The 27,383-nt window shown below is 42.8% G+C and overlaps 1 protein-coding gene across 1 annotated transcript; it reads left to right on the top strand.

Annotated features, from left to right (window-relative positions):
* Window positions 1-1,059: 1,059 nt before the first annotated feature.
* On the top strand, window positions 1,060-24,761 carry suco (SUN domain containing ossification factor). The gene is made up of 24 exons (XM_070908880.1): window positions 1,060-1,220; window positions 5,296-5,416; window positions 6,797-6,898; window positions 7,112-7,446; window positions 8,253-8,393; window positions 8,737-8,956; window positions 10,203-10,290; window positions 10,823-10,950; window positions 11,241-11,308; window positions 11,422-11,529; window positions 12,046-12,151; window positions 13,767-13,787; window positions 14,080-14,135; window positions 14,824-14,915; window positions 15,334-15,399; window positions 16,487-16,570; window positions 18,578-18,662; window positions 18,805-20,187; window positions 20,345-20,432; window positions 20,545-20,649; window positions 22,190-22,344; window positions 22,659-22,750; window positions 23,598-23,653; window positions 24,180-24,761. The coding sequence occupies exons 1-24, from the start codon at window positions 1,060-1,062 to the stop codon at window positions 24,759-24,761; spliced, it is 4,443 nt and encodes a 1,480-aa protein (XP_070764981.1).
* The last annotated feature ends 2,622 nt before the right edge of the window (window positions 24,762-27,383 follow it).

Raw genomic sequence — 27,383 nt, 5'->3', positions numbered from 1 at the left:
AGGAAAATTAGAACGCACATTCAAACTTACACATACAAATACGCTCAATCCTCTAAGGCTGGGGTTTTAGCCCCCCACTCCCTTCCACCAAACAGTGACGGCATGTTTTTGTCTGCCTGGCAGATGCGCTGGCCTACTTTTACTGGTGAGCCCTGGCTCATCTCCCTGCCCCACAATCCACCTCTGCCCACGTGGTTCCTGGATTCTCTCTCCTCAGCTCTTTTTCTCCCCATCTTCCTCTCTGACCATTTTTTTTCTGTCAAGTATGCGGAGCTAAACAGTGCGTTGGTTGAATATGGATTCTCTGTCTGCTTGAAGGATTTATTCTGGGAGATTTTGCTCTGTGAGAAAACAGCTGGATTTATTTGGCCTTTTTAGTGTGTGTGTGTGTGTGTGTGTGTGTGTGTGTGTGTGTGTGTGTGTGTGTGTGTGTGTGTGTGTGTGTGTGTGTGTGTGTGTGTGTGTGTGTGTGTGTGTGTGCTCTCCCCAAGCATGTGATTAAACTTTGGTGAGTTGACGGATCAGTTTATAAGGAAACTTGAACTAACTCACTACATCATCATTACATTTACATTACATTATTAACCCATCTCCCAGCACCACACGTTGTATATCAAGAATAAACTGAATTTCAGTGAAAAACATCACAGGACTCTCGTCTGCAGACTGAGGACAGACTATTTACATTCCTGTTAATTTCATAATCAAGACCATCATAACATATACCAAGTGACTTCAGTATGATGTCAACCAATTTGACTAATTTACTGCCGTTAGTGATGCCTCCCTCTTCTTATGCTTTTGTTTATCTGTCTCCTCTCTATGTTAGTTGACACAGTGACACGGTTTAAGCAATTCAAGACAATTGAGGATGGTAAGGACTTAGTGTACATCACGTGCTGTCAGTTAGTTAAAGGCTGTGTGTCTGAGTGACAAAGCTCGCTTGAAGAGAGGGTTAAGAGTCAATTGGAAGAATGTCAAAGCAATAAGGCTATAGGACTCATAGACCCAAGGCTATAGAGAGCCACGCACACGAGTTCACACATGTTGTGATGCTGGATGCCTCTGAAAACCTTTAGTCACCAGGCAGACATCCTGCCCGAGAAGAGATCAGAGCACAGTTTGCATGCCATGCAGCTGGTGATAATGTTTGACTCGCTGCTGGCGGATGAATCTATCCTCAGCCTGTTTTGTCTGCTCTGTGTCAACCCAGCCAGTTGGTACAGTACATCTATACCATGTCTCCTTGTTCTGAATGGTCCTAAAGCCAACAGGAATTATCAGGGGATTTGGCTGTTCGGAACCGGCAGAGACGGTGTGTATCTGCCAGTGTGTCTGTGTCTAATTGTATTATTGTGCATTGAAAAGCAGTATGATGGCATAAAAAGTAGAAAGCTGTTTTCAAAGATGATGGCTTTCAGGTTGTAGTTGTGTCCTCAAGCAAGACACAGACTCCATCAGAGCTCTAGAGGAGCCGTTCTTTGCTTTCACATGTTTCTGTAGCAGGTAACAAACAAGCTGATCATTTCCTCTTCAGCACGATGAATATTACAACATGATTGAGCCGTTAGTAGACAGACAAGAGCCTAAAAGATGGAAAGACTTTTGTAAGACCTCAAGGTGCTTCTGAAGTGGGACAGGAAATGGGGATAGAGAGAGAATCAGGAAGAGTGTATTTACAGGCTGCTGAGTCATTAGTCTTGCCTCAGGCTCTTCCTTCATTAGCGTGGCGTTGACCCACTACTGGTGGGTATCGCAAATGGCACACTTGGACATTTTTTCTTTCAGTGGTCTCTGTGTTTCACTCCATTTGTGCGTCATAAGGTCCCCCCTCCCACTGTTGCATAACTATTTGAATTAAAAAGTAGGTCACAGTACGCCCCCAAAGCAGATCCTCTCAGATCAGCCCCTTCTTCACCTTTTTTCCCCTCTCTTTTCATCTGCTTCCCTTTTTTTGATCTTTAGAAGGAATGTCAACACTCAGGTCTTTCTATTCACTCGGAGAGATGACACTGAGTGGGGGCGGGAGGACAATACAGAGCATTTGTGGTCTTGAATTAATATCTATGGTTGAATTTTCATTTTTTGAATAGCGCTGTGCGACTTGACAGGTTCCAGTTGAACATTAGCTTGATGAGTCACTTTGGGGAAGTTTGTTAGATTTGCATTCATCATCACTGAAGTTTGTGTGGGACTGTTTACTCTGTGACGTGTTCACTTAAACCTGCACTGTGGTATGTGACCCGTTTGTCATCCACGTGTATTTACAGAAGTGTTCACTTATCTGGGTGTTTGAATGCCTTTTTAAAAAATGATAGCATGCAAAGTTTGGGACCATAAATAGGTCATTAATGAAATCATTTTATCAGTCGGTTTTGGTTATTGGATAAAATAATAAAATAACAGCAACTGTCAACACACATTTAAAATGAGATTTTACAACATTTTAAGAATTGAGTGAATTATATGCTCAGGCAAGGTCCTCATCTGAAACCAGACTGTGAAACTACAAAGTGAAACAGCCAGGGTTTGTTTCAGAGAACGTGCAGGAACAAAGAGACCTTGATATAAAATAAGCATATCACCACCATACCAGGCCTTTAGGAAAATTCGTAAAGCAATTCTAAGGCTTTGTGTCATCCTGTGTAATGATGCCAGTAGTGATATTCTGAAGGCTTTGAGTAAACGGATCCACACTAACAATGCTCTCCTGTATGCACCTTACTCAGTTGGGATTCTGACAGGCACTGCGCTGTAACCACACTTAATTTCAACAGATTTATACAAAGGCTTACAGTATGTCTGGAGATCAGAATCAGTATAGATGCATCGAGGCATTAATGAAATATTTATTAACTTTCATAAACTTGGAAATATTTTCACTTTGACATACATTTCTGGCATTTCATTTTTACATCAGTGTGTTCATACTTTTGTTCATGGTGTTGTTTTCAGTAAAATATGTGAAAGATGTCTTCCTTGTACATCTGTTGGGGTTTGAGGGTGGAGGCAGACACAGACATTTGAAACGCAACACAACCTAGCTGAAGCTATGGAAAGCTAAGTTTAGCCAGTAGCCTATATTAGCCCGTGGTTCATATTTACTCCTTAGTATCTGTACACTGCTTAGCTCTTAGGTTTCCCTCACTGGCATTGTGACCCTTCCCATGCCTTAAGGGAAAAGCGTGTATTTTGAGGTATTAACGCATATAGGAACATGCACACATTTCATCATCAACAGGGATCCTAAACAATGGTAAATGTTATGTCTTGGTGTTGGAGTCAGCTGTCCCTCAGAATTGAGGAGCAAGAGCTTCCTCCCAGACATGACATTTTACATCTATGTTCAACATTCACACAGAGATAAAGGTTACAGGTTGTATAGGTCATAGGTTTCTCTGTATAATGAGTCGGATGTCTTATCTTACTGAGTTGTCATTTGCTCATAAATCTGATATATGGGTATACAGCGCAGCTTTCAAGAGATCCTGTTACAAATTAAGTATGCTGAATGTTCTTGTCATCTTTTATCTCATCATTCAATCACCTCCAATGTTAATGAACAGAATACAGATGGGAGGGGCTCTCTGAGTGACAGGACCCTGACTTGCACAGATGGTTGCCTCTGTGTGATTGTGAGTATGTGTGCTCACTGCTCATCTCCCTCCTCCTGACAGCCGGCCTGACAGGGTGCTAACATGACTGTCCATGTGTCCCGCTCTCTCCTGACATTGATATTTGACCGCTCAAGGGGAACTGCTCCAGTTTCAGAATCACATGGTGTTTGTATCTGAGCTTCGCGTCTTTGTGCCTCCCATGCAATGTGTCGTCATGCTTCAAGTTAGGTTTTTGCATTAGTGTGTTCCATAATGTATACAGGCCTTCAGGTTTAAACAAGTCAGTGCCTGTGGTTACCCATAATGGGGCCTGCATAAAGGTGTTACAGAGGTCTGATCTCATCAACATTTGTTTGATGATGGTGCCTTTCAGTTTAACTCGAGCTGTGTATGATGAATTTGCCTAGCTGTAAAGCAGTCTGCTCGGGGACTTATTAAAGTTCATATAAGTTTAGCATAGATATAGTTTGTGGGTGACTTATGGGCAAAAAACCCTATTAGCATCATAGCAGAGGGAACATGTTTAGACAGACCTCTTGTCAGTTCAGCTTCACTCTTCACTTCATTTCAACTCCACTGATAACCAACTGAGAACCCGCTGTCCCTCTCTCTCCTGTGTCCTTATCTTCGTCTGTTGTTTCCTTATCGTCCTCTTTCCCTGCCTGCTTTCTATTACCGCTGCTTGTTTCTTATGGTTTCTTATCTTTTCCATTTCAATGTATTTCGCACTCTCTGCCATCAGGACCATACGCTTAGTATTAACATTGCTCATGTTTTTGCAGTCGCCCCATTGTCTGGCAGAGATAATGTAGGTTATTCTGTGCTCCAGGCTTCTCCTTTTCATGTCGGACCTGTCGGCCTTAAGCACTCTGCGGGTAAAGAGCAGCTATGTTTTGCTGCCATTCTGTACTGCACATTATGGATAGCCTTTAAAGCGGTTGAACATAATGTGGAAAACAGGCGCTAGGTATGCAAAAAATATGGAGGCTGAAATGAAACTCCTCAAAGTTGCACACACAGGTGAGTTGTGTTGAAATAAGATTGACGTTGAGACACCTGAGAGAGTTGCAGCAGTATCCTATGCCCTGCTAAGTCTTATGGGTAGAAAGGAATAAAGGAGGGGAACAAGGAGGAGTGGGGATTAGAGGACTGATTCAAAGAATGCCATTTGCCTCGAGCAGCTTGCAAAAATATACAAATAACAAGAGTGGAATTTTGTTTACACTGGTTATTTACACATGATTATTCACTTGCCTCTGCCTTTGTCTTGCTCTCTGCCTCGCTCCTTGTAGAATTTTACTTTCTCCCTCCCTTTGTATCTCTGCTTTTCCTCACGCACATTCAGCCCTCTTTGCTCTCTTACACATGCAGTGTTTTCTTAGCCTGTGCCCAGAGAGCTTGTGTCTGTTGCCCTCCCCCCCGAGGGAAGGACGTGTTCTCACTGTGGTGGATGTGATGTAGTACAGCCTCAGCATTTTTAATTCAAAGACCTTTTAAACCCTTACCATGATGTGGAATTATCAACAAGTTGATGTAGTGTTTTAATGATGTCATTTTTTCATCATTTCAACTACTTGTACAGCAACTGGCATTGATTACCCTCTAATTTCAGTTCCATGTATGATGATAGCAATAATTATCCATTATGCTGACAAATGTTTCCCTGTTTGTGTTTCAGGTACCCCAGTCAACATGTGTATTGTTCAGAGCAGAGCTTGTCTGACCCAGGTCAGTCTGCCGGGGACAAAAACCCTGACGGGCAGAAGCAGGAGCAGGAGCAGGACTCCACGCAACACGAGGTGTGTTGAAGTTTTGCGCCTTTACATCAGTCAGTCACATCAAGCATTGGTTTTGATGAACAGCTGTAATACACTATAACTAATGCACTATGTTACAATCCTTGTAACACAAAGTTTTTAATATGTTCACATTTTTGATTTCTTAATTTTTTAATTTTAATACTTGCCTAGCCTGATAAGTGGCAGAAAATGGATGGATGGATGTTATTCGGTGTGGTTAACATTGCTGGTTCATCTTGTTGGCTGGCTGAGGGATGATGAGCAGTATTATTAGACACACTGCTCATGGTGAAATGTATGAGTTAGCAGAACACTAAGAGGATAGTGGTGGGAGTTGGGTCATGCACCTAGTGACCCACTAACCCCTGGTGAAAAGTAGGGGACATGGAGAGAGGAGGAGTACTTAAAAATAATTGGTGTTAATGGTCTGGGAGGTCCAGGATTATGGAGGCAAGCCTATGGATGGTGGGAGGGGGAGGTTATTGCATAATTCTTTGTTGCACCCACTGAGATAGGCGGTATTGAATAAGAAAACAACATATCAGTCGTTTCGCCTAATCTCGAACTTTACAAGTGATAATCTTGAATGATTGTGAATGTTCCTGACACAGTTTCAAAGAGTGAAAACAGTGTTCAGTACATGAAGATTGGAGCCACTTCCAGGTAAAAAGTTACCTAGTCTAGTTACATGTTGTCAGGACCATAGGTTTCTCTGTATAATGAGTTGGATATAGGTCAGCCCTGTGGGGTTAGAGTTCAGAGTACACAAAACGTTCCCAAGTCTCAGCTATTTTGTCCTTTTTGTAGCCGGAGTGGCTGAATAATGTTGGCGACTAATCCATTTTAAGTCAGTCAACACGAGCTTGCCTGAGGTGGACTGATGCTGGCTCAGAGCTGGGTCTGGTTTAAATATTTCATGCCCTCAAAGTTGTGTGTGTGATAATGTGCGCATTGGGTATTAGAATGAATGATAATTTGGGGAAGCGAGTGTGTTTCGGTATGCGTGTGTGAGCGCAGAAGAAGGGCAATCATTGTTTGCAACAAACAGGCGTGCCTGGGCAGTTCAACAGGCTTGGCAGTCTGTCATTGGCCTTATAACGCAGTCTTTGTCCGTCAACAAAAGGCTTTTTTCACAACCTGAGATGCAAAGACCTTTTGCATCTGACATTTTCACACAAAAAATCGATTATTCCAAGTAAACATAATCCATCGATAATGTCTTGCAAAGAGCTTGAATTGTTGTCCTGTCACAGCAGTTTTAGGCAGTGATATTTCATATGTTGCTACTGCTTTGTCAACATTTAAAGTTCCTATTGAGACTAGGAAATTCTATTCCTAGTCCCCTACTGATGGAGTTTTTTAAATTTATTTTTCCCATAGGTGTTGGAAGAATGGACGACACACACATCATACGATATGGGACTAGAGACGGAGAGAGCAGCACTAGAGAAGCTGGCAACACACAACATACACCAAGAACAGGTAACATCATATACCTACCTGTTATTAAAAGGTCTCAGGACTAGAACTGTGCAATATTGACAAAATTGAAATTACAATGTACAGGAGAACCAAGTATGAATAATGGGGATATATTTTAAGATGGCTATTTAGTGAAACTATCATTAGAGATGGTGCTCACCTTTTGGTGGATTATCTTTTATATGTGAATGTTTTTGTGTTTTCTCTCACCAGACTGTGAATCTTCGGGAAGCTGAGGTAAAGGAGACCAAGCCGGACCCAGAGTCCGATACTGTACCTGTTGCTCCTGAGCCAGAACCCCACCCAGACCCCCAGGCTGATTTGGACCTGCAGACTGACACCCAGGACCATGACCAGGAAGTCCCTGTGTCCTCCACTCCAGAACCAGTTCCAGCACAGGACCAAGTGTCCACAGATGCCCTCGCCCCAGCGGAGATCTTCAGCAATGCCCCTGCAGCACACCCCAGCCTGGACTCAAACCCAGCCACATCCCTAGATGAAGCTGAAAACACACCTACCTCACAGAGTGCCGGCCAGATCCACACAGGGTAAGCTCAGATTCACTTCCTCATTGCAGAGACCTGGTCTCTGGCTTTAGAAGTTGGCTATAACCACAGAGACGTCACGTTGGTAAACTAAAATCATAATCTGACAAAATACTATTCATGTGATGATGGTTAAAGCCAACTTTAACCCAATCCAGGTATAATATATATATATTTTTTATTTATTTATTTATTTTCTTTGATATTTTTGTTGGTTAACTTTTGTCCCCTTCAGCTGTTTGTTTTATTTTAATTATTTTGTTTTTTAATGTAAACACTGTTAATGACTGATAACTGAAAGAGAAGCTCAAAGGAGAGTTGGTCTTTCACTTTTCATGGACCTGGCGGCCAGCATCGGGAAGTTACATGGAACTGCTCATGAACTGAGAATTGTTGTCAAATGGACTTTGTAAAAGAAGTTTGTGGACAAAGTGGAAAATCCCCTCTGTGAACATGGAACTTTGACCAAGATTAGTCTGGATATCCCCTGGGTCAAACCTTCAAGAAGAGTATGTCCATCCTGTGGCAACGTTTGTATTCAAGTTCTTTTCTCAAAGCAGCTGTCAACATCAGGACATTTTAAGATGTGCATATGGACCGCCCCACCAGCGAGCGACCTCTCCATCCCTTTTGTCCATCCATTCCTTTCTCTACTCTCTCTTTCTCCTGCCTTTTCTCTCTCTCCTGCTCTCCCTATGCTCTGTGTCATTTTTATCTCTTCTTCTTCATCCTTTTCCCTACCTCTCTCCCACCCCATCCTCCCCAGTGTAAGGAGGTGTGGTAAACACCATGTCCTTTCTTTCCCTCAGTGCAGTGCGGGTTGCCAGTGCAGGAGATGAACTCCCAGTAGACAACTTTGTTTTTGCTGAGCACTCTGATTCACAGTGCGGGGTCATTCCCCCCGAACTGGCAACCTGTGAAAACTCTCCTTTTGGCAGCCTTCTCCTCAGGTGAGTTTCTAAACCCCAGAAGCCAATCAAAGCACAGAGACAGGTAATCAAGTCACAAGCTACACCTCTCTGCTGTGCGCAACCGTCGACCGCTGGCCTTGCTCTCCACTTACTTATGCTTTTTAATTTTTTATTTCCTTTTTCCATCGTTTTGCCTGCTCACAACCAAGGACTGTCAATACTTTCAAATAAATTTAATATATTTAATGCCTTACATCATGTTTCCAACATTGCTGAGTACTTATTTCTGTTCTCCATCCTTATTCCTCCCCTCTCCATTACCTTCTCTTCCCTCCACCTCCTCCTCCCTCTCCACCTCAATGGCTCTGTGTCTGTGCTATAGTGTGGATGAGGCTGACATAGAGGACCGGCGTTCAGACCAGAGCCACAGCTCTGGTCCTGAAGCAGAGGTCCAGTCTACTCCAGGCCAAGTGGAGCAGGAACAACAACAACAACAACAACAACAACAACAACGACAACAGCAACAGCGGCAGGAGCTGGAGGATGAGCTGTCTGATTTGGACCGAGAGGGCAACACATCACAACACCACCAAGAACAGCAGGTGAGCAGCTCGTGGTTCTGGTGTTTCTCACATGTATCAGTGTATTATAAATTCAATGGAGAAACAAGGGTTTAAGAGAATTACAACATCCAAAGCTTTTTAGTAAATACCAAATGCAAGATTTATCAGTACAGCACTAATACGTAGGAGCTTTCTGCTTCTTTCTCATAAGCCGAACAATACAGAGATCTACATAGATGCAGGACTTCCACTGTTCTTATGAGTTTCACTGCAGTTTTGAGGAGAGTGTGGATCCATTCAGTAGGCATGGGCAGAGATATTATAGTTCTGCAGGTATCATGATGGAAATTTTGACTGTTCAGTCCTAATCAGACAAACATGGACAGGTGGTTACAGCTGTCAGCTTACTGGGCAGCTTGTCTATCTTTTTTATTGAACAAGGCACAGTCATATATTATATTATTACACTATTCTGCACAATTCTAGTGTTACAGCACACATGTACACTTGTGTGTGTAAAGTATGATCAGTGGCCTAAGGATGCTGTTTGTCGCATGGCCAGGCCTCTGTCCATGCACAGCTGCTGGTTAGATTGCCATGAAAGTTATAAATATTCAGTGTGCACAGCTGTTCTAGCAAAGGGCAGCTTTTGAATGTTTCAAGTGGCAAATGCTGAGTCAGCATTTCACATCTTTTCATGGTTGAAGGACAATGAAAGACGAGTGTATGGGGGGGGGGGGGGGGGGGACTTATTTTAAGGGGGATTGTGTGCGTTGTTTGTTTGTACATTATTTTGCTGTTTTGAATCCAAGATCTGGTGACTAATCTGTGTGTGACTAGCAATGACTCCCGTCGGAACTGTTGGGTTGTTTACATAAGAGGCCGTCTGAGTTGGTGGATTTTTAGGATCAGATTCTCTTGTGAGGTCCAAAAGGGCTCTTATATAATCCATCAAAATATTATTCACAGCTCAGTGCATCTCAATGCTTTAGTGGCCAGGGGCTAGCTGACTACCGTGAACTGTGGATAGGAGTCTTTAGACTCAGAGCACCATGCGTGTGTGTTAGCGGCTGGTTATAGCATGCAATTCATGTTGTGGATCACTGATGCCAGGATAAAAATAATCTTGTTAGGAATATTTAGCAATATTGGATTAATTTAAAATGTGCTGTGCTCTTGCATATCGAGATAGAATCATATGAGGAGATTAGATGATTGTAGTTGACGTGATGAATACAGTCGCTATGGGCATGTGTTGTGTGATGCACCTGTCTTTGCGTTTCAGGGAGGGGATCCCTCAGTGCCCAGCAAAGAAGACATCCCCACCTTCGACGAGTGGAAAAAACAAGTCATGGAGGTGGAGAAGGAGAAAAGTAAGTGCATACATTATTAAAACACACATTTAGAGACGTGCACAAATGGAAAAAGAGACACATCAACAACTAAGTGCAATGTCCCATTATGTTCTGTTCTAAGTTTGGGTCCAGAGACCTGTTTCAAGGATTTTGGTCTCACAAAGCAAGATAACTCAAATACAACCTGGTGATGTTAAACTCACTTTGTGACACAAGCCCAGGCACAGTTTGCAGCATTGACTCTGTAGACAAAAGAGGCCTTCACGTGTCAGTTTCAATCTACATCTCATGTTGTTGCTTCTTACCACTTGTTTTTTGTGCATTGTCTACCTCTGTCTTTTCTCTTTTGCTTCCTTCCTCATGTTCTATTCCTGTCTGTCTCTCTCGCCATCTCCCTCTCTGTTCCCTCTTTCTCCCTGTGCACGCCATGTGCAGTGGTCAGCGGAGCGTGTGTTAATGTGTGTTGCATAACCCCTGTACTCGTTCCTCTCAGGCAACGCTCTTTTTCCAGTGTCTGTAATGGGCCTAATGCAACGCTCCTTCTGTCCAGGTCAGTCTCTCCATACCTCAACCAGCGGCAGCCCCCATCCAGTGAAGAAGGTCCAGAAAAACTTCAAGAATAACTACGCCTCTGTGGAGTGTGGTGCCAAGATACTCTCTGCCAACAATGAGGCCAAGGTTGAACACACATCACCACTGTCCTGTTGCCTACACACAAACACATACACTCACACAGCTGAGTTCACAGACGTCGTACTGTCATGTTGTATCAGCAGATGGCTGAAACCTGCTTCAAAATCTCTTATACATTTAAGATAAGCATTTACCCTTAACCTGGGACAGATGTTTAGTCTTACATGACACATTATTCACTGCAGTTGGCTGTACGTAAATTAGTAAATAAATGAAACTTGTGGTGATGTTGGTGGATGCTAATTCTCTCACTCATTCTTCTGTCTCTTATTCAGAGCACTTCAGCTATTCTCATGGAGAATATGGACCTTTACATGCTAAATCCTTGCAGCAACAAAATCTGGTGAGTGCACTGACACACACTACTGCTCTACAGTTTGTCTGTAATGGAGACTGATGTTAGATATGCAAGTTCCTTATAAGATGAATAAACCTTCTCTATTTACCTCTCTCCAGGTTTGTGATAGAGCTCTGTGAGCCTATTCAAGTCAAGCAGCTGGACATTGCTAACTTCGAGCTCTTTTCATCAACACCTAAAGACTTTTTAGTTTCCATCAGTGACAGGTACACTCACTTTGTTTCCTGTATGTATGAGTTGGTTTTAATGTTGGTTGTTTATTTCAACCAATATTAAAACTGAATCACATGTTCTCATGGGTTTGTGAACAAAAAGCCCTGCACCGGGCCATGCGAAGGCTTCCAGTCCAATTTTTCGCTGTATCGTTCACAGTGCAATGTGCTGGCTGGCACTCGTTCACCTCCTCCTCAAACAGCGTCATATAAACACACCAGGACCAGGACTGTTTAAAATCATCTTCTTCCTCCTCTATTATCAAGTCTAATTTTAGTGCTGCCAGAGCTGGCGTTGTTGTTGTTTTGTATTTCACAGTTAGGATTTATTTCCAGCGTCATCTCGCACCAGAACTCGTAAATTCCTACCTCTGGCATGGAAGGACACACCTCCAGTCACACGGAGTACAGTGGCATTTGTGCCCAGCCTTTGAGAACATGCCAAATTTAGTTTTAAGCACACTTTAGCCCTCTCACACACATCTTACTTTTGTCTTGTTCTGTCTGCAGATATCCTACCAACAAGTGGGTAAAGCTGGGCACTTTCCATGCTCGCGATGAGCGCATAGTGCAGAGCTTCCCACTGGATGAACAGCTTTATGCTAAATATGTGAAGGTACTGCTTTTTTCATCCTCCTGCCATAATACTGGACTTCTGTCTCAAGGAGAGGAATGATTAACAATTAAATAATACACATATACAGACACATTTGTGCACATGGGTTAAAAGCTGTATTTTAAGCTCAGGGGACCCTCTTATGACTTTATGGTAAGTTAGCCATGCCATCAGCGCTGCCTGTAACCCCCTCCCCTGACTGGATGAAGAAATGTGACTCTGTGTGAATGACTGTGAGGGTGTGTGTTCATGACAGAGTTTCACTTGTAAGAACTAAAGGGCAGATACACATTACCACTGGGTTGATCATATTTGAGTTTTGGGTGTCGTAACACATCGAGCCAAAGCCTAATGCAGTCTGGGCCAAATGCTGCTGACAGTCAGGAAATGAAATCATTGGTGTGTTAAAGGATTACAATCGTTTGCCTTCTGCTCAGGGCACTTACAGTCATTCACACTAAGATTAATTTAAACTTAAGACTTCTAAACATTTAATTTTTACCACTGAATGCAGGGCAATTAATGTGACAGGTGTGAGAAGGAGAAATAAACTGGCAAGCAAGCAGGAAAATGGTGTGGCATGTTGTGATTGAGAAAGTATTATTTCAGAATCCAGTTCATCCAGGCTTCAGTGTCAGCTGATGGTCATCTTTCATACAAAGTTCCCCTACCTCCAACTCTGAATACAGAGTTTACAGCCATTGCTGCTTGCATCTCTCCATCCACAATTTCACCCAAATTAGTCTCCTTTTGGCTTAAATTGCAGCATAATAAAAAAGGAATGTTGTTCTTTCTTTTGGTTCAGTCACACACATACCTCCCTGTCGCTGTGTGTTGTTAACTGTATTTATTCAACCATTCAATATGTGCTCCATTCTGACTGACTGAAGACTTCAAGCTGTCTTTTAGTGAAAATGAATTGTGTGCATGGTGTCTTGTCTTTCAAGGTTTCAGTCATGAACCCAGTTTTCACACAAAGAAGAAATGTCTCGGTCCATAGGACAATTTTAGGCTACCTTCATTTGAATAAGTGTTGATGTAATGAATTATAAGTGTCTGTGCTTTTCTGAACTGTCTCTCTCCTCACACTTCTCCCCTCAATGTTGCTCACTAAATATTCACTGTGCAGACTTGTTAAATAGTTTATTAATGCTCGGATGATTATCCTTTTTTATGTTGTGAGTGTGGGTGTTATGTGTGGAGGCTTACTGTTACTGACTCATGTGCTCTGTTATGAAATGATTGTGTTTTTATTACATAAAACTGATTTTTGTCTAGAAACTTTCAGGATGATCTGCTTTGTCCACTCTGATCCCAACAGCTGAAAACTGTTATGTCTCGTTGGAATGCTTTACATCTGTCCTGAGCTTGTCTATCTGTCTGTCTGTCTCTGTCTTGCTTGTGCTTCTTTCTAGCTGCTTGTTAGAAACCTCTTTCTAGTAGTTTGTTTTAGAACAATGATCCAGCATATACCAGCAATTTGTTGTGAGAGAGCCAGACTGTAAGCAAGTGCTTGACTTACTTGTAGCTTGAATCAGTCTTTACTGATTTCTTTCTCTTGTTTTATTTCTCTCTCTCTCTCCTTCTGTCCTTCTCCTGCTTCCTCTCGCATCAGATGTTCATCAAGTACATAAAGGTTAGCACTCTTCTCTCTCTGTCAGAGGTTATGATGCACTGTAAAATGCATTCTTGTAATGGTCATACACTTTAATGGGTGAGCTTTGGCAGAGCATCACGTTTAATGCATGTGAAAGATAGTAAACAAGTAGAAACATGCACACAAAGCATACTGTCAACGCTTGGCAATGCTAGTATTAATTTTCAGGTGTTTGGTGGATTATGGGTTTATGGAGTGGGGCACACATACATTATTAGCATTGGGAATGTTGTGAGGTTTCAATTTAACACTTTGTCCATTTTCCCTGCAGGTTGAACTTCTCTCCCACTTTGGATCAGAACACTTCTGTCCACTCAGTCTCATCAGGTAAGATGATAAATAGCTCTTCCCAAGTCCCTTTCTAATCCAAGGCCTCTCTTTTTGATTTGCTGAATCAAAATTGACGTGAAAAAATACGAAGTTAAAGATAAGTATTTAACTTACTCGAACAATGTCAGTGTTTTGGGTGAAGGACAGAGTTTGAGCTTTCAGCAGTATAGTTCCACTGCAGAACATCTTACCCTGAGAGGAACCATTAAGGTTACTGCCCTTTCTTCTTAAGGAAATAGAAACACTGGGAGAGACAAGAATTGTATGCATCTGTACCTAAAACCACACAGTGCTTTCTTCAGCCCGAACCAAAAAAAAAACGGATTTCAACATTTGACTTTGATTTTGCAGTGGTGAAAAATGTGCTGCACACAATGTTGTTTTTAATCCTGAAGAATGACTCTGAAGGAATCTGCTGTTGAGGTTTAAAGGGGCTGTAAAACTCTCCTGCACATGTTTACAGTAAGGCCAAAGTAGATTTTCTACAGTAAAGTTACTTGAGATTACCATTTATATTATGTTGGGTTTTTTTTTTTCAAACTTATCTGAGCAGCATGTTTTAAAAAGCTGCGTTTCCCCAGCAGAATGTTGCCACCTCGTCTGTGTAGTGATAACGACCTTTATCCTTTTCTGTGGGTAGGTTTGTTTGTGTAACACATCGTGTGTGTGCGTGTGTTTTGTGTAGGGTGTTTGGTACCAGCATGGTGGAGGAGTATGAGGAGATAGCAGATTCCCAGTACCCTTCAGAGAGACTGGAGTACTTGGATGAAGACTATGGTAAGATGGTGATGGTGATGATCTGTTGCAAATTGACCATTTGTTACTCAACTAACAGAAGATGATGGATGCACCTATTAACATGAACATAATTTTAAGCTGCCTCACCTGGCAGAACAATGCATGCGCTGCGAATTACTACTGCTACATAACACATAAGACCCTGAGAAGAGTCAAATTACATTCTTTCTCTCCAACTTAGTCACCAAATACCTCGGGCTGCAGTTAACTCTTAATATCAGTTGGCCTTTTGCGGCCGAGTTTCCTTCATCGATTCCTCAATGTGGCAATGTTTTGTGCTATTATACAAAAGTTACTTTGTTGTTGCTGTTTAATGAGATTTAATTTTATTGTGTGAATTTTTAAGTGAAGGTGTGTATTTTGCTTGATATAACCTGCAGTATGTCCTTTTCTTCAGACTATCCACCTGGCTACCAACCATCAGAGGACAAGGCCTCTAAAAACCTGCTTGGCTCAGCAACCAGTATGTATACACACACACACACACACACACACACACACACACACATATATGGCTACATTAACAAAGATTAGTTGACAGCAGATAAACTACACAATATGGTGGATATCAACAGATTACATGAACGTCACAGATACTGAGATCCATTGTGTGTTTTGGGATTTCATAATTATCCTTAGATAACTGAACAGTTTAATTAAGATATTGACATTAACACAGTAACACATTACTCAGGATTTTGAAGAGTTAGAAACAGATACGTTTTTCAAGACTTTTATTTGATAAGGCCAAGCAGTGAAAACTTCCTCATTCTGTTGCAGTTTGTGGTGGCGGTGTGTAGTTTAGAGACTTCAAATCCATGTTAAAATTGTTTTGTGAATCTGATACTGTATTTAAAAGAAAAGAATTTCCCTAATGCAGTTTGTATACGTCATGTGAGTATTCAGGGTGCACAGTTTTCCATATGGACTAATTCAGTGTTGACTATTTCCTCAGTATCTTAACCTACTTGGTGTCACACATAAATGTAGACTGGGGTTTGGCTTGCATAAATTTTGCAGCTTACACTAGGGTTTGGCACTTTTTTCTTAAACCACACACACATGCGCAAACACACTGGTGCCCCTCTGTCTCCTGATTTAGCAAAGGGAGGACTGGTGCACCCGCACACACAAATCTTCAGGGCTGAATCCAGAAACCCATGAAAAACAGCAGAGGAACACATCTTTTTTTTTTTCGTTAAATGGCCAGGATCGGACAGGAACTGAAAAGAGGGAATGGGGAATGAAGGAAAGCCTGAAGGAAAAGCTGGAAAAGAGAAACAGAAAATTTAAAGTAGAGGAAATAATGTTGAAACAGTTCAGAATAGCAGAGAGGACAGTAAGGGGAAAAAAGAACCAACAAATGCCAAAGCCTGCGGTTTCATTGATACGTGTTTGGCTGCAAGCTGCTGCCTGTCAACTTATTTACCAGGAACCTCATGGCTTTCAAAATAACTGTTTGTTTGTGTGTTTGTTTGTGTGTTTGTTTGTTTGTGTGTGTGTGTGTGTGTGTGTGTGTGTGTGTGTGTGTGTGTGATTTTCCTTTTTAGATGCCATCCTAAACATGGTAAACAACATTGCTGCTAATGTGCTGGGTGGCAAGCCAGAGCTGGAGGGTGGAACAGAAGCAGGAGGTACTCATCTCTCATACACTGGGTGCTTCCTGTTACTTTTTCCGTCCTGCGTCACCTTTCATGTCCACAACTCCCTCCCTTGTAGATGTCCACTTTTCTGATTTTCCACATCATTCTAATGTGGGAAGACAAAATCTGACATAAATAATACCACCATTTTGAAATATTAGCATAGTACTGATTTGAAAAATATTAACTTTACTTAGTTTTCAGCTTTATTCCAAGTTCTTCCTTGTCCTTTTTATTCATTTTGAAAGCTGAAATATGCATTCCTGCTAACATGCTAACTAAACAATTTATTGTCAAAGTCTCCAATGGGTCAAATGAAATTATAGAAGTACTGTACCATTTACAAGACTTGTAGATTTCAAAGATGCTTGATAGACAGTAACAGGCTTATTTTATAGTTTAAGAGATGAAACCTGCTCAGCATTATTACGTTATAGACCAAGCCTCTCTACATAGTCTCTTTTATTTGAAACGTAAGGCCCTGACGTGCGTTTGCTTTTACAACCACAACCTTCAGAGGGCAATATGGAGTATAACTGGTTTATCCATATACAGCCATTGTCAATTTCCAGATTAGCTCTCATTAAAAAACTCTCGAAGATTGTTTAGCAAGAGTCACCCATCTGGTTTTTATGCTATTATGTACTTGTCCTTAAGAGCACTATTGATTGGTACACTGTCATTTCTGATCAGTTGGTAGAATAAAGTTTGTTGTTGTTGATTTTGTTGAATGGAAATGCCAGGAAAGGACATTTACACTTTACACACAAATGTTACTTCATCCATCAGAGAACATGCAATAAAAGCAGATGGAAACATATTTTGCAAATAAACGATGATGATCCCCGAGCTGCTTCTGCTCCTTCTGTAGACGTAACATCGGCGTGTCGTGTCTCCCAAAAAATAACAAATCAAATGGACGGCTGGCAAATGTTCCACACAGTGTGAGAAGAGACACATTCATTTAGTGCAACTACATAAATACTTTTCTTGAGAATATTGCAGGACACTAGTTTATGGAAACTTATTCACGTTTTCTTCCACAGACTTACAAATAGCATAAAAAAAATCTGCCCCTTTTCTCTTTCTCTAACCACCGGCATGCCTGTCTCCCCACACATTGTTTAGATTAACTGCTTCTAAAACTGGGTCACTTTTATTTCCTTCTCTAAAGTGCGAGCATATGCATAGCCTTGAATGTTCATGTGTATATGTGCTGAGAGCCAGATGTTTATTTGGCTTTTGGCAGGAGGTCTCCAGCAGCATTTCAGCAGAACTTTGGCTATCTGTGTTTTACTTCTTGGCAGGGGAGCATAGATGAATTAAGACGGGGGGGCTATGACGTTCCTTGCCCCTGTTTATTCCACAGAGAGTTGATTCAAAATGACTCTCTTGCTCAGCTCACAACACTGACTGAACCACAGATTTCACCTAGTTTCTATATTTTGTTTCTGCTCCTATGCAGTTTCTTTTTACATCTTCTTTAAATAAAACAACATTGGGAAGAGCAACTTTGTAAAAGCTGAGAACACTTTTTCCAAAAGTTGTATTATTATTATTATTATTATTATTATTATTATTACTACCACAAAAATTACTTTATTTAACTGGGAGTCCCCAAAGTTAACCCTCCATTTATTGTCCTGGGGGGAAACTCTAGAAAGGGTCTGTTTTACTGCTGCTCTTTTAAAGTTACAGTTCTGATTTCCATTTACTCCCGCAGAGTAAGCAAAGGAAGAGAGAGTGTGGGAGAGAGATCAGTTCAAACTGGACTAGACTGGTTCACAGTATTTCTGACTTTCCCAAACATGGGCCTGCCAGCCACGCTGAGCAGCGAAAAGGGTCTCTGTTCTACACTGTTCTACACTCCTACAGCCACTTAGGGTTGGGGAGAAACCTGCCACTGCCAAGTTATGTGGTTCTGTGAAAACAGTAACCGAGTGTTATCCAAGTCATCTCCTGAGTTTGTTAATTGTTGTGTGTTTGTCCAAATGCCAGGTAATATAACAGTGGAGGGGAATGAAAAGAAGGGGGGCACAGAAGTTACACCTAAACCAGCTGAAACACCTCATGACTCTGCAGTGTAAGTGTGCAGTGTACCAATTAAAAACAAACCGTTGAAATGTATTTTGATTTGTATGTCATGGGTGAGTTAAGTTGGTGGTGTTACATCACTCTTCTTCTATAGCCCTGCTTCTAAATGTATATCTGTGTCTTTCCTCCAGACTGGAGCCTGCAGAGCCAGAACACCCTGCAACCCAGGAGGACTCTAATGTCTCCAGTGAGCCCTCCACACCATCCCCCTCATCACGAGACTCCCACGAGGACAGACAGATTGTCACTCTGGTAGAGGAGGAGGAGGAGGAGGATGAAGAGTCCAGACAGTCTACTGTCACCCTGATGGAGGAGGAGGGAGAGGAAGAGGAAGAGAAGAGAGAAGAGGAGACGAGGAGGGAGGCAGACAGGAACCAGTGGGAGAACCAGACTTACTGTCCTTTCTCTTCCTTGTCTTCCCTGTCGCTGTCCTGCATGGCCACCCTGCCGGAGCTGCTCCATCGCTGGTGCTCCGCCAGGCTGGCCAAGGAGCGACTTCGCAGCCTTAGGCGGAGGCAGCTGAGCATTCAAACACAGGCGCACCCTGATACAAACACCCCTCCCCTCATGCACACACCTCCTCTGATCCCAGCCCCTGTTCCCACACCCCTCAAAGAAGCCCTCCCCCTCACAGAAAAAGCTCCAGAGCCTGAGATGCCTGTTAAGGGACAAAATGAGGGCAAAATGTTGGGGGAGGTGCACACCACACATCCCGACACTCACACCGCTGACGCACACACTCCAGAGCTCAACCTTCTCCTAGAGCCAAGTAGAACCTCCACCATCCCACCTCACAGCTTCTCAGACATCCATAGTTCCCTGACATGGCCTACCCCCACACATGAGGAGAAGCTGCTTCCTCCCATTAAAGACGCAGCCCTGGACCCGGTCCCCACTCCACCCCTCCAAGTCGTCTCAATCCCAGAGACGCAGCAGGTCAGCAGTGCCACCCCCTCCCTTACTGTCAGCTCTCCCCCACAGCCTGTAGCCTCGGAGACAGCCTCTGCTGGTGTTGTGGTTCACCTTGTCAAGGAGCAGCCTGTTCAGCCTCTCCCCACTGCATCGAGACCTGAAGACCTTATCCCCCCTCCCACTGAACTGCCAACAGCTCTCCCACTGACTGACACTCACACAGACACAGTAAAGTCAGGCGCAGACAGTGGGGACTCACAGAGACACAGTGTCCAGGCTTATCAGACTCATGGGGAGCAGGGGGACTCTCTCACTCAGACTGGAGAGCCACATCGAGTGGAAGACACGGTGGACGAGGACCTGCTCAGCACCAACGGCAATGGAAATATCCACCGGACGGCTACAGACTTCTATGCAGAGCTGCAGAATGGAGGAGATTATAACGGGGGAGCAGTGAACGGGAACAGCATGTTATTGAACGGGGGAGCGGTGCACGGCTCCAGCCAAAAGGAGAGTGTGTTCATGAGGCTGAACAACAGGATCAAAGCCCTGGAGATGAACATGAGTCTGTCCAGCAGATACCTGGAGGAACTCAGCCAGAGGTAAACTATATCAACGCAGAATGATAGAGTAACAGCTAAATAGCACAAGTTAGGTCTTTAGATTGATGTGCCATTGTACTATGAATTCAAAACCTTTACTCTGTGGATTCCTTGGATTCCTTGTAGGTTGTAATTTTTGCATTTGTGTTTTGCTCAGATACCGTAAACAGATGGAAGAGATGCAGAGAGCGTTCAATAAGACCATCATCAAACTGCAGAACACATCCCGCATTGCTGAAGAGCAGGTCGGTTTACATGTGGACAATCAGAGCAAAAGAAGTTATAAACAGAAAATAGTTCTGTGTGTGTTTGCCTGAGAGTATTGACAAACAAATGAGTAACTGCTGTGCTTTTCAGGACCAGAAGCAGACGGACTCCATCCAGGTCCTGCAGAGCCAGCTGGAGAACGTCACTAAACTGATGCTCAATCTCACCGTCACAGTCAGCCAGTTGCAGAGAGAGGTAACATACCTCTTAACGTTGATTGCTAGTGATCACAGGTTAACCAGTTCAGAAACAATATCTGTTTATCATATTCATTTTGAGAGCTGACTAATGCTGTAATATGCAACTAAGCAAATAATTTGTGCACAATGTTCATTTTAGTGATTTTTATGTTGCTAAAGGAAAATGATCATCTGCAAACAGGATGCTCCTGGTGCATCGTGCAAATTGATTACCACAGTGGTTGTTTGGAGCACGCTGCTATTCATCAAACAGACCTTTTCTTTTCTCTGTTGCATTTCTTTTCTGTTGAAGTTTAAGCTGTGTGCCTAACACAAACCAGAGTCAGAAACGTGTTACGTTTTTTTACTGGGAATGCATAATGATCTCAGCAACAAGGTGTTTGGGGTCCTGATGAAAATGAGCAGACCATATGGAAATGAAGCAGCACAGCACATTTGTGAAGTTGAACAGGGAAAGACTGAAAAGATGATAGCTGAAAGAACATGGACAAATTGTACTAATTATGGCAAGTATGTGACTCATATTTTAATAATTGAAGCTCCTCCAGCAAACTGTTAAGTGGGACATGAGACAAAACAAAGGTTTGTTCTGAAATAGTGGATTAGCAGTTGGTGATATGGCTTTGAGCATAAGAGAGATGCCATTAAGAGGGCGCATTTCCACGTGGCTGACTTCAAAGGTTTTCTTGCTGACCTTCATCGAGAACATACAGTTACAGAACAACTGCTTTGGGCAAGAAAAGCTCAGCATCTACTGCCTCTGACAAGAACACGTGTCGTTCCCATAAGGATTACATTACATTAGAAATACATAGCTTTATGAAATATAAATGCACATGGATGTAGTGGGCAGACACAGCTGGGAAGAAATTTCTATTAGATTTAATACCTAATACCCCAAAGCCCCCAAAATGCACCACATTATAGAAGACAGACAAGTATATACTCTGTAAGACAGAAGGGTCCCATAGTAGAATGGCTCATTTGTTTATTTTTATTGTCCTTAATCAAAAGAAAGGCCCACAGGCCCAAATTGGACACAAGATCACAAAAAGGGAACACAAAAGGGGGAAGGAACCCCCCTCCAGGACTAACAGCTGACTAGTTTGTTTGTTTTTTAACATCTGTTTATTGAACAGCTGACTAGTTGATAGCATGACAAAGCGACAAATCAGTGATGCCATTAGAGATTATAGCATGTCTGAGTATAACCCTATCCACCATTACCAGTGAAGAAGAACTCAGGAGAGAGATTGAAGTGGATTATTTAAGTCTTTAAGTAAATAGCAAGTGAAGTGAAAAGCTCAGGTTATTGGTAAACATAAAGTGCTGACAGTTGCATATAGTCCTGTGGATGGTATTGTGGCGAGTGTGCAGTTTTAACTTGGGATCTTTGCAGTAAGATCTTACTTTAGGACAAAATACACAACCTGCTACTAACAAATGTAATATTTAATTCATACTTTGTCATCTTAATGTGGGGAAAGACATTGATACGTGTGTGATGTTTTAAATGTATGTGATTTTCTCTGCAGGTATCCGACCGTCAGAGCTACCTGGTGGTCTCTCTGGTTCTGTGTCTGTCTCTGGGCCTCCTGCTGTGTCTGCAGTGCTGCCGCAGCTCCTCTCCCAGCCCCAACACCAACGCTGCTGCCCTTCCCAAGAGCAACCACTACCCCAGCCCCAAGAGGTTTGTCACACACACACACACACACACACACTCCTGACACATATGAATAGGACATTTTGCTTCTCTACGCTTGGCTTTTAATTCCTTTGAAAGTTTTTTTATAAGACTATTGTTGTACCATTCTCAGACCTGTCATTATGATCCTCTACACCCAGTTTTATGAAGCTGCTTATGAATAGAAGATAGTGGATAACTATAATTTGTTACCTACTTGCCTAATGCCGTCACTCCTGTCCTGCCACTAACTGTACGAAGCCGGAGTAGTGACAGTAGTAGAGTAGTTACAGATGTCATTATCATGTTTCTCCTGTCAGATGCTTCTCCTCCTACGATGATATGAGCCTAAAGCGCAGGGTGACCTGTCCGCTTGTTCGATCCAAGTCGTTCCACTTGTCCTCTACAGAAGGTAAGAGCCCCGTCTCCTAAACACACACACATGTACACACACTGTACACAATTCTCTCCTCAGACCTGCCTTCTCTGTTGTGTTTCTCCCTCTGCCTCTGTCATTGAAACATAAGCAACATTGAGCCTTGATACTACAGTCACAGCTCATTGCAAAGACCACGTTATCGCTACTGTAGGCCTTTTACAACTTAGTTGCGTCAGGCTGCTGCAGCTCTTACCGCATAACTGTCCACATCCAAGTACTATCCAACCTCTCTTCATTCTCCCTGTCTTTCCAACTCTCATTCTGTCTATATCTCCGCTGCTTTCCTCTCACACATGTTGCCATGCTTAGTGGCTGATATCCCTGGTGCTGCCAGTGCCTTGAGCAACACAAGCCCACAGGGAGAGGCTGGTGCAGGCAATAAAAGAATAAAGGCTTTGACTCATGAAACTTAAAACTCCCCCTGCTGTTCATTATCCCTCAACTATGTATGTGTGTGTGCGTGTGTGTGAGTTTGCCCTTGAGGCTTGAGAGGCTGTCATTGCCAGCTTGTGTCCATATGCAGGCTTAAGAAGTATAATAATAGAGCATGATGCTTTGCTGGCTCATGGTAGACATTTGCAAGTAGTAATTGATAATAAAATAACATGCCTTTTCTGCGATTTTTAGCTTGACCTGTTTTTAGTTTTAGTCAAATGACTCATGCTATCCTCTCTACAGACATCAAGCCATGATTAGAATATGGATTTTTGCCGTTGCATCTTTTAATAAAACTACTTGCAAGGTCACTTCATGCTTGTTACATGTATGTATTCCTGTTTCCCATTCCATCATTAACCTGGCCCCTCTCTCCCCTCCCCAGTAGGTCCAGATGACTTGTACATTGTAGAACCTCTAAGGTTTTCTCCAGAGAAAAAGGTACAGTGTCTGTTCCAACTGCTGCTGTTGGCTGTGACGGCCGCCGTACTTTTAAGTGCTGTGTGTTTTCTACTGTCAGTCAGTCTGTACAATGAGCATGACTTCTTCGTCACTCACTGGTTTCAAATCTCAGTGGAGCAGCTGAAGAGTGTTTAGGTTCAGCCCACTCCAAAAACCTGTTAAGCACTTCTTTGCTGACACTGTGGGCATACTTTCTGACTTTGAAAATGAGCTTCAATGGAAGTCCTTCTCCAGTACACCATGTACGAAAATGTTTATATATATTTTATATATTATTTATATATACTTTGTTTAGATAAATAGTTTTGATAATATTTGTTTCTTCCAAATCCTAGATTCCATCATTCCCTATTAAACTTTCCCACCCTTCCTTGATCCATTTGTGTGACTTCAGTGTCTAGCATAAAAGTGTTTAATGTAGCTTTACATTATTAGATGTATCTTGGCCTTCTCTAAATGTTTTTTTTTAATCATTCTCTCCTCCTGTCTTTTGTTTGCTCTGTAGAAAAAGCGCTGCAAGACAAAGTCGTTGGACAAGGTTGAGATTCTGAAGGCGTCAGAGTCCTCTGTTCCGCTCACAAACGGGGGTCCAAAGTGCAACGGCTTCGCAGCATGTCTCCCTGCACCACCACCACCACCCCCTCCTCCTCCTCTTCCTCCTCCTCCTCCCCCTCTTCCTCCTCCTTCTCTCCCACCGCCTCCCCCTCCCCCTCCCTCTGCAGAGGAGGTGTCATCACTGCCCATTTGCACCTCCAAGGAGTTCCCCTCAGAGACCAGCAGCTGCAGCTCGTCCACCCACTCTGAGGAGTCCTACACAAGCCGCCTCCCCCCTCCCTCTCCCATCTTCCCCTCCGCTGGCCTGTGCAATGGACACAGCCTGCCTTTCCCCCTCCAGCAGCCTCCCACCAAGTCCCGTCAGGAGAAGCGCTCGATGAAGCGGCGGAAGTCGCGGCAGACGGAGCTGCAGTTCCCCTCCATGGCGGGAGGGAGCGTCGGCTCGCTGCCCAGCCTGCAGCAGCTCATGAAGGGAAACAAGGAGATCGGTGTCGGGACCATCGGGGTGACAGCCGTCACCGGCCATGTCTGAATACTCACACTTTTACACAACTTTCTATTCACTCTCTCTCACTCACATACACACACACACACACACACACACACACACACACACACACACTCACACTCACACTCACACTCTCTCACACACACACACACACACACACACACACACACACACACACACACACTATATGGTAGCAGACTTGTGTAGTAAGGAGGTGAGGTGTTACTGCATCCCAAAGAACCACATTTCCCATGAGCACCCAGGCGCACCGTGGAACTGAAGTGGCTATGGCAGCAGTAGCTCAACATCATCCAGTCCTTATCCACTCCTGTCAAAGACCTGTTTACGGTTATGTGCCTTTATATCTGTAGACCTTTTAATGCTAAAAACATGACATTTAAAGAATTGTTGGTGTGGACAGAGAGAGACACTGTGGTGGGTAGTGAAACATTACCAAGTCAAATCCATTGAAGTGTGTTCAAGATGTTTTTTTCTACTGGATAAGCACATTGTCCCATGAAAGTTGAGCGCCAGTGAGCTTTTATCCCCACTCTGAGCACAGTGAGGAGAGGTGCTGGCCTCAACTCTATGTTCCTTCATCCGCGGGGGAAATCACGAAGTATTAGGCTGCTCTTTTGGATGAAATGTGTCATTATGAGAGAACCGAGCATGACAAACTACTTCTCTTATCCTTCTTTCTGTCTATCTTCCATTGCCATCGTTTGATCCATTCTGTCTTTGTATTGCATCCTAACACAACTGCAGGTGTTCGTATGGGACCAGAGTGTTCAGCTTTCTTTGTGTACCAGACTCTCTGTTTCTCTTCCCCTGTCTCTGTCAGTCTGTTCCAAACCAGCCGTCAGAGCTGAATGAAGAACATCATTTTGCATGAGGTGGAACAGTCTGAATGTGTTAGCCCTTTCAGTTTAGAGTCCCATTTAACCTCATATTACAAATACAACTGCAGCAGTCTGTAGATCCTACTATATCATAATGAAATGTTCTATGAACTCGGTTTGGGCTGGGCCTGAAAAGTGTGCTCACACACCAAATAATTGCACTGATACAGTAGACATTGTGACTGTGAGGAAGGTAAAAATGGGTTCAAACAGGCTAGAGGCGAGCCGTGGGGTTTTTACTGTCTTTTCCTGTTATATTTTATTATTTCTTTCATTCATAACTGAGCCATGCTCCTCTCTTGTCGTCGCTGGTGTGGTTTGTTTGAATTATTCTCACAACCAGTATGGAGGCACAAGTTTCCTGTTCAGGGTACAGTGAACTGTCGAAGCACATTGGGTGGCAAAGCTGAATGTTTACACACACACACACACACACACACACACACACCATCACACGCACACACACACACACACATGCACACACATCCTACTGGGACCCTGCAGCCGAGTCTGACAGACCAGTTTTATTTATCTATTTATTTATTTAAATGACTACAGATGTTTCTAACCAAGGCACTAGCTTGCCAGCCTCCCAATCCTGCAGTGTCACAGTAGTTGATCCAGGTGAGTATGTTACGTAGAAATATATTACAGTGCAATACACTCAACCGCACTTACACATGACAATGGTGGGTGGCTCAACCGCGGACATTTTTTTCTTTTCTTTTTAGCTTGTGCTCTAACAGCCCCTAATTCAGTTTGCCTCAGTCTGTAATATCTGAGTATGACAGCAGTCACATGTCCTGCAGCAGCTTATATATCCAACAACATAATAGAGTATTGATTTAGAAAACCACAGGCTTCTTAGGATCATCACACTGCTGCTTTTGTATATGTTCCGAGCTGCTGGCTGGTTAAATGTAGTGGAAAGGGCTGAAATGAGTGTTTATTATTGTCCTGTCTTCTGCGTGCTTGCTTCAGCGTCTTCGTTGGTTTGCTAACCGACCGATTTTAACTTGCCCTGTTGATGATTTTATGACTGACTTACGTTAACATTCACCTTAATGTTTAAACCGTAGGAAGTTGCAGATGTGAAAAAAAGGGGTATTTATTTTTTGTTTTTTTAATAATAATAATAAAATTAAAATGTGTGTTTTTCTTTTGTATGCAGTTTCTGACAGGCTCTGTGTGGTTGGACTTTTGTGTACATTTTGACAGAGACAGAGAATTTTCTTCTAACTCTACTCACCCAAAAGAGCGTCATTACCTCTCCTGCCTCTTTCTCTTTACATATCTTTATCCACCAAGGTCACCTCTGACCCCCTCCCATTGCACGGCTTTCTGTGACTGTGAAGAAAACGTTTTGATATGCCTGCTTTTATTAACCACTCTAATGTGTCCCCATTAGGAGCTTAAATGCTTTATCAGTCTTCACGCCTGCTTTCCTGACTAGCTGATCTTTCTGTGCGTCCCCACTCATTGTACACTCTTTTATTCACTCATCATTGCTCTTGACTTTGTGTTCGCCCCACCTTGAATGATAGTCGTGGTTTGTGAGAAGAAGAATATGAATTGTTGTTGAATAAAGGGAACGCAGCAAAGATGGGTATGATTTGGAACACTATTAATGTGATTCTTTGTTTCGACAAGAGGAGCAAATCATCGTTTTTTACCCTTTTTGAACGTGTATGATCTTATGTTTGTGTGTGTATGTAAACCTGTATGCATGTGAGATTTTTTTTCTGTT

Source organism: Enoplosus armatus, chromosome 7 (assembly GCF_043641665.1).
Source record: "Enoplosus armatus isolate fEnoArm2 chromosome 7, fEnoArm2.hap1, whole genome shotgun sequence".
In the NCBI taxonomy this organism is placed as follows: domain Eukaryota; kingdom Metazoa; phylum Chordata; class Actinopteri; order Centrarchiformes; family Enoplosidae; genus Enoplosus; species Enoplosus armatus.
Note: the sequence above shows the minus strand (reverse complement) of the source record. Positions and strands in the feature narration are given on the sequence as shown.

Bases quoted from the DNA above. Each gene is read 5' to 3' on its own strand.
- suco (XM_070908880.1), top strand. From the start codon at position 1,060: ATGCCTCTGAAAACCTTTAGTCACCAGGCAGACATCCTGCCCGAGAAG. The intron at 8,394-8,736 runs GTGAGTTTCTAA...TCTGTGCTATAG, and splicing joins TTTGGCAGCCTTCTCCTCAG to TGTGGATGAGGCTGACATAG. The intron at 22,345-22,658 runs GTTTGTCACACA...TTCTCCTGTCAG, and splicing joins CACTACCCCAGCCCCAAGAG to ATGCTTCTCCTCCTACGATG.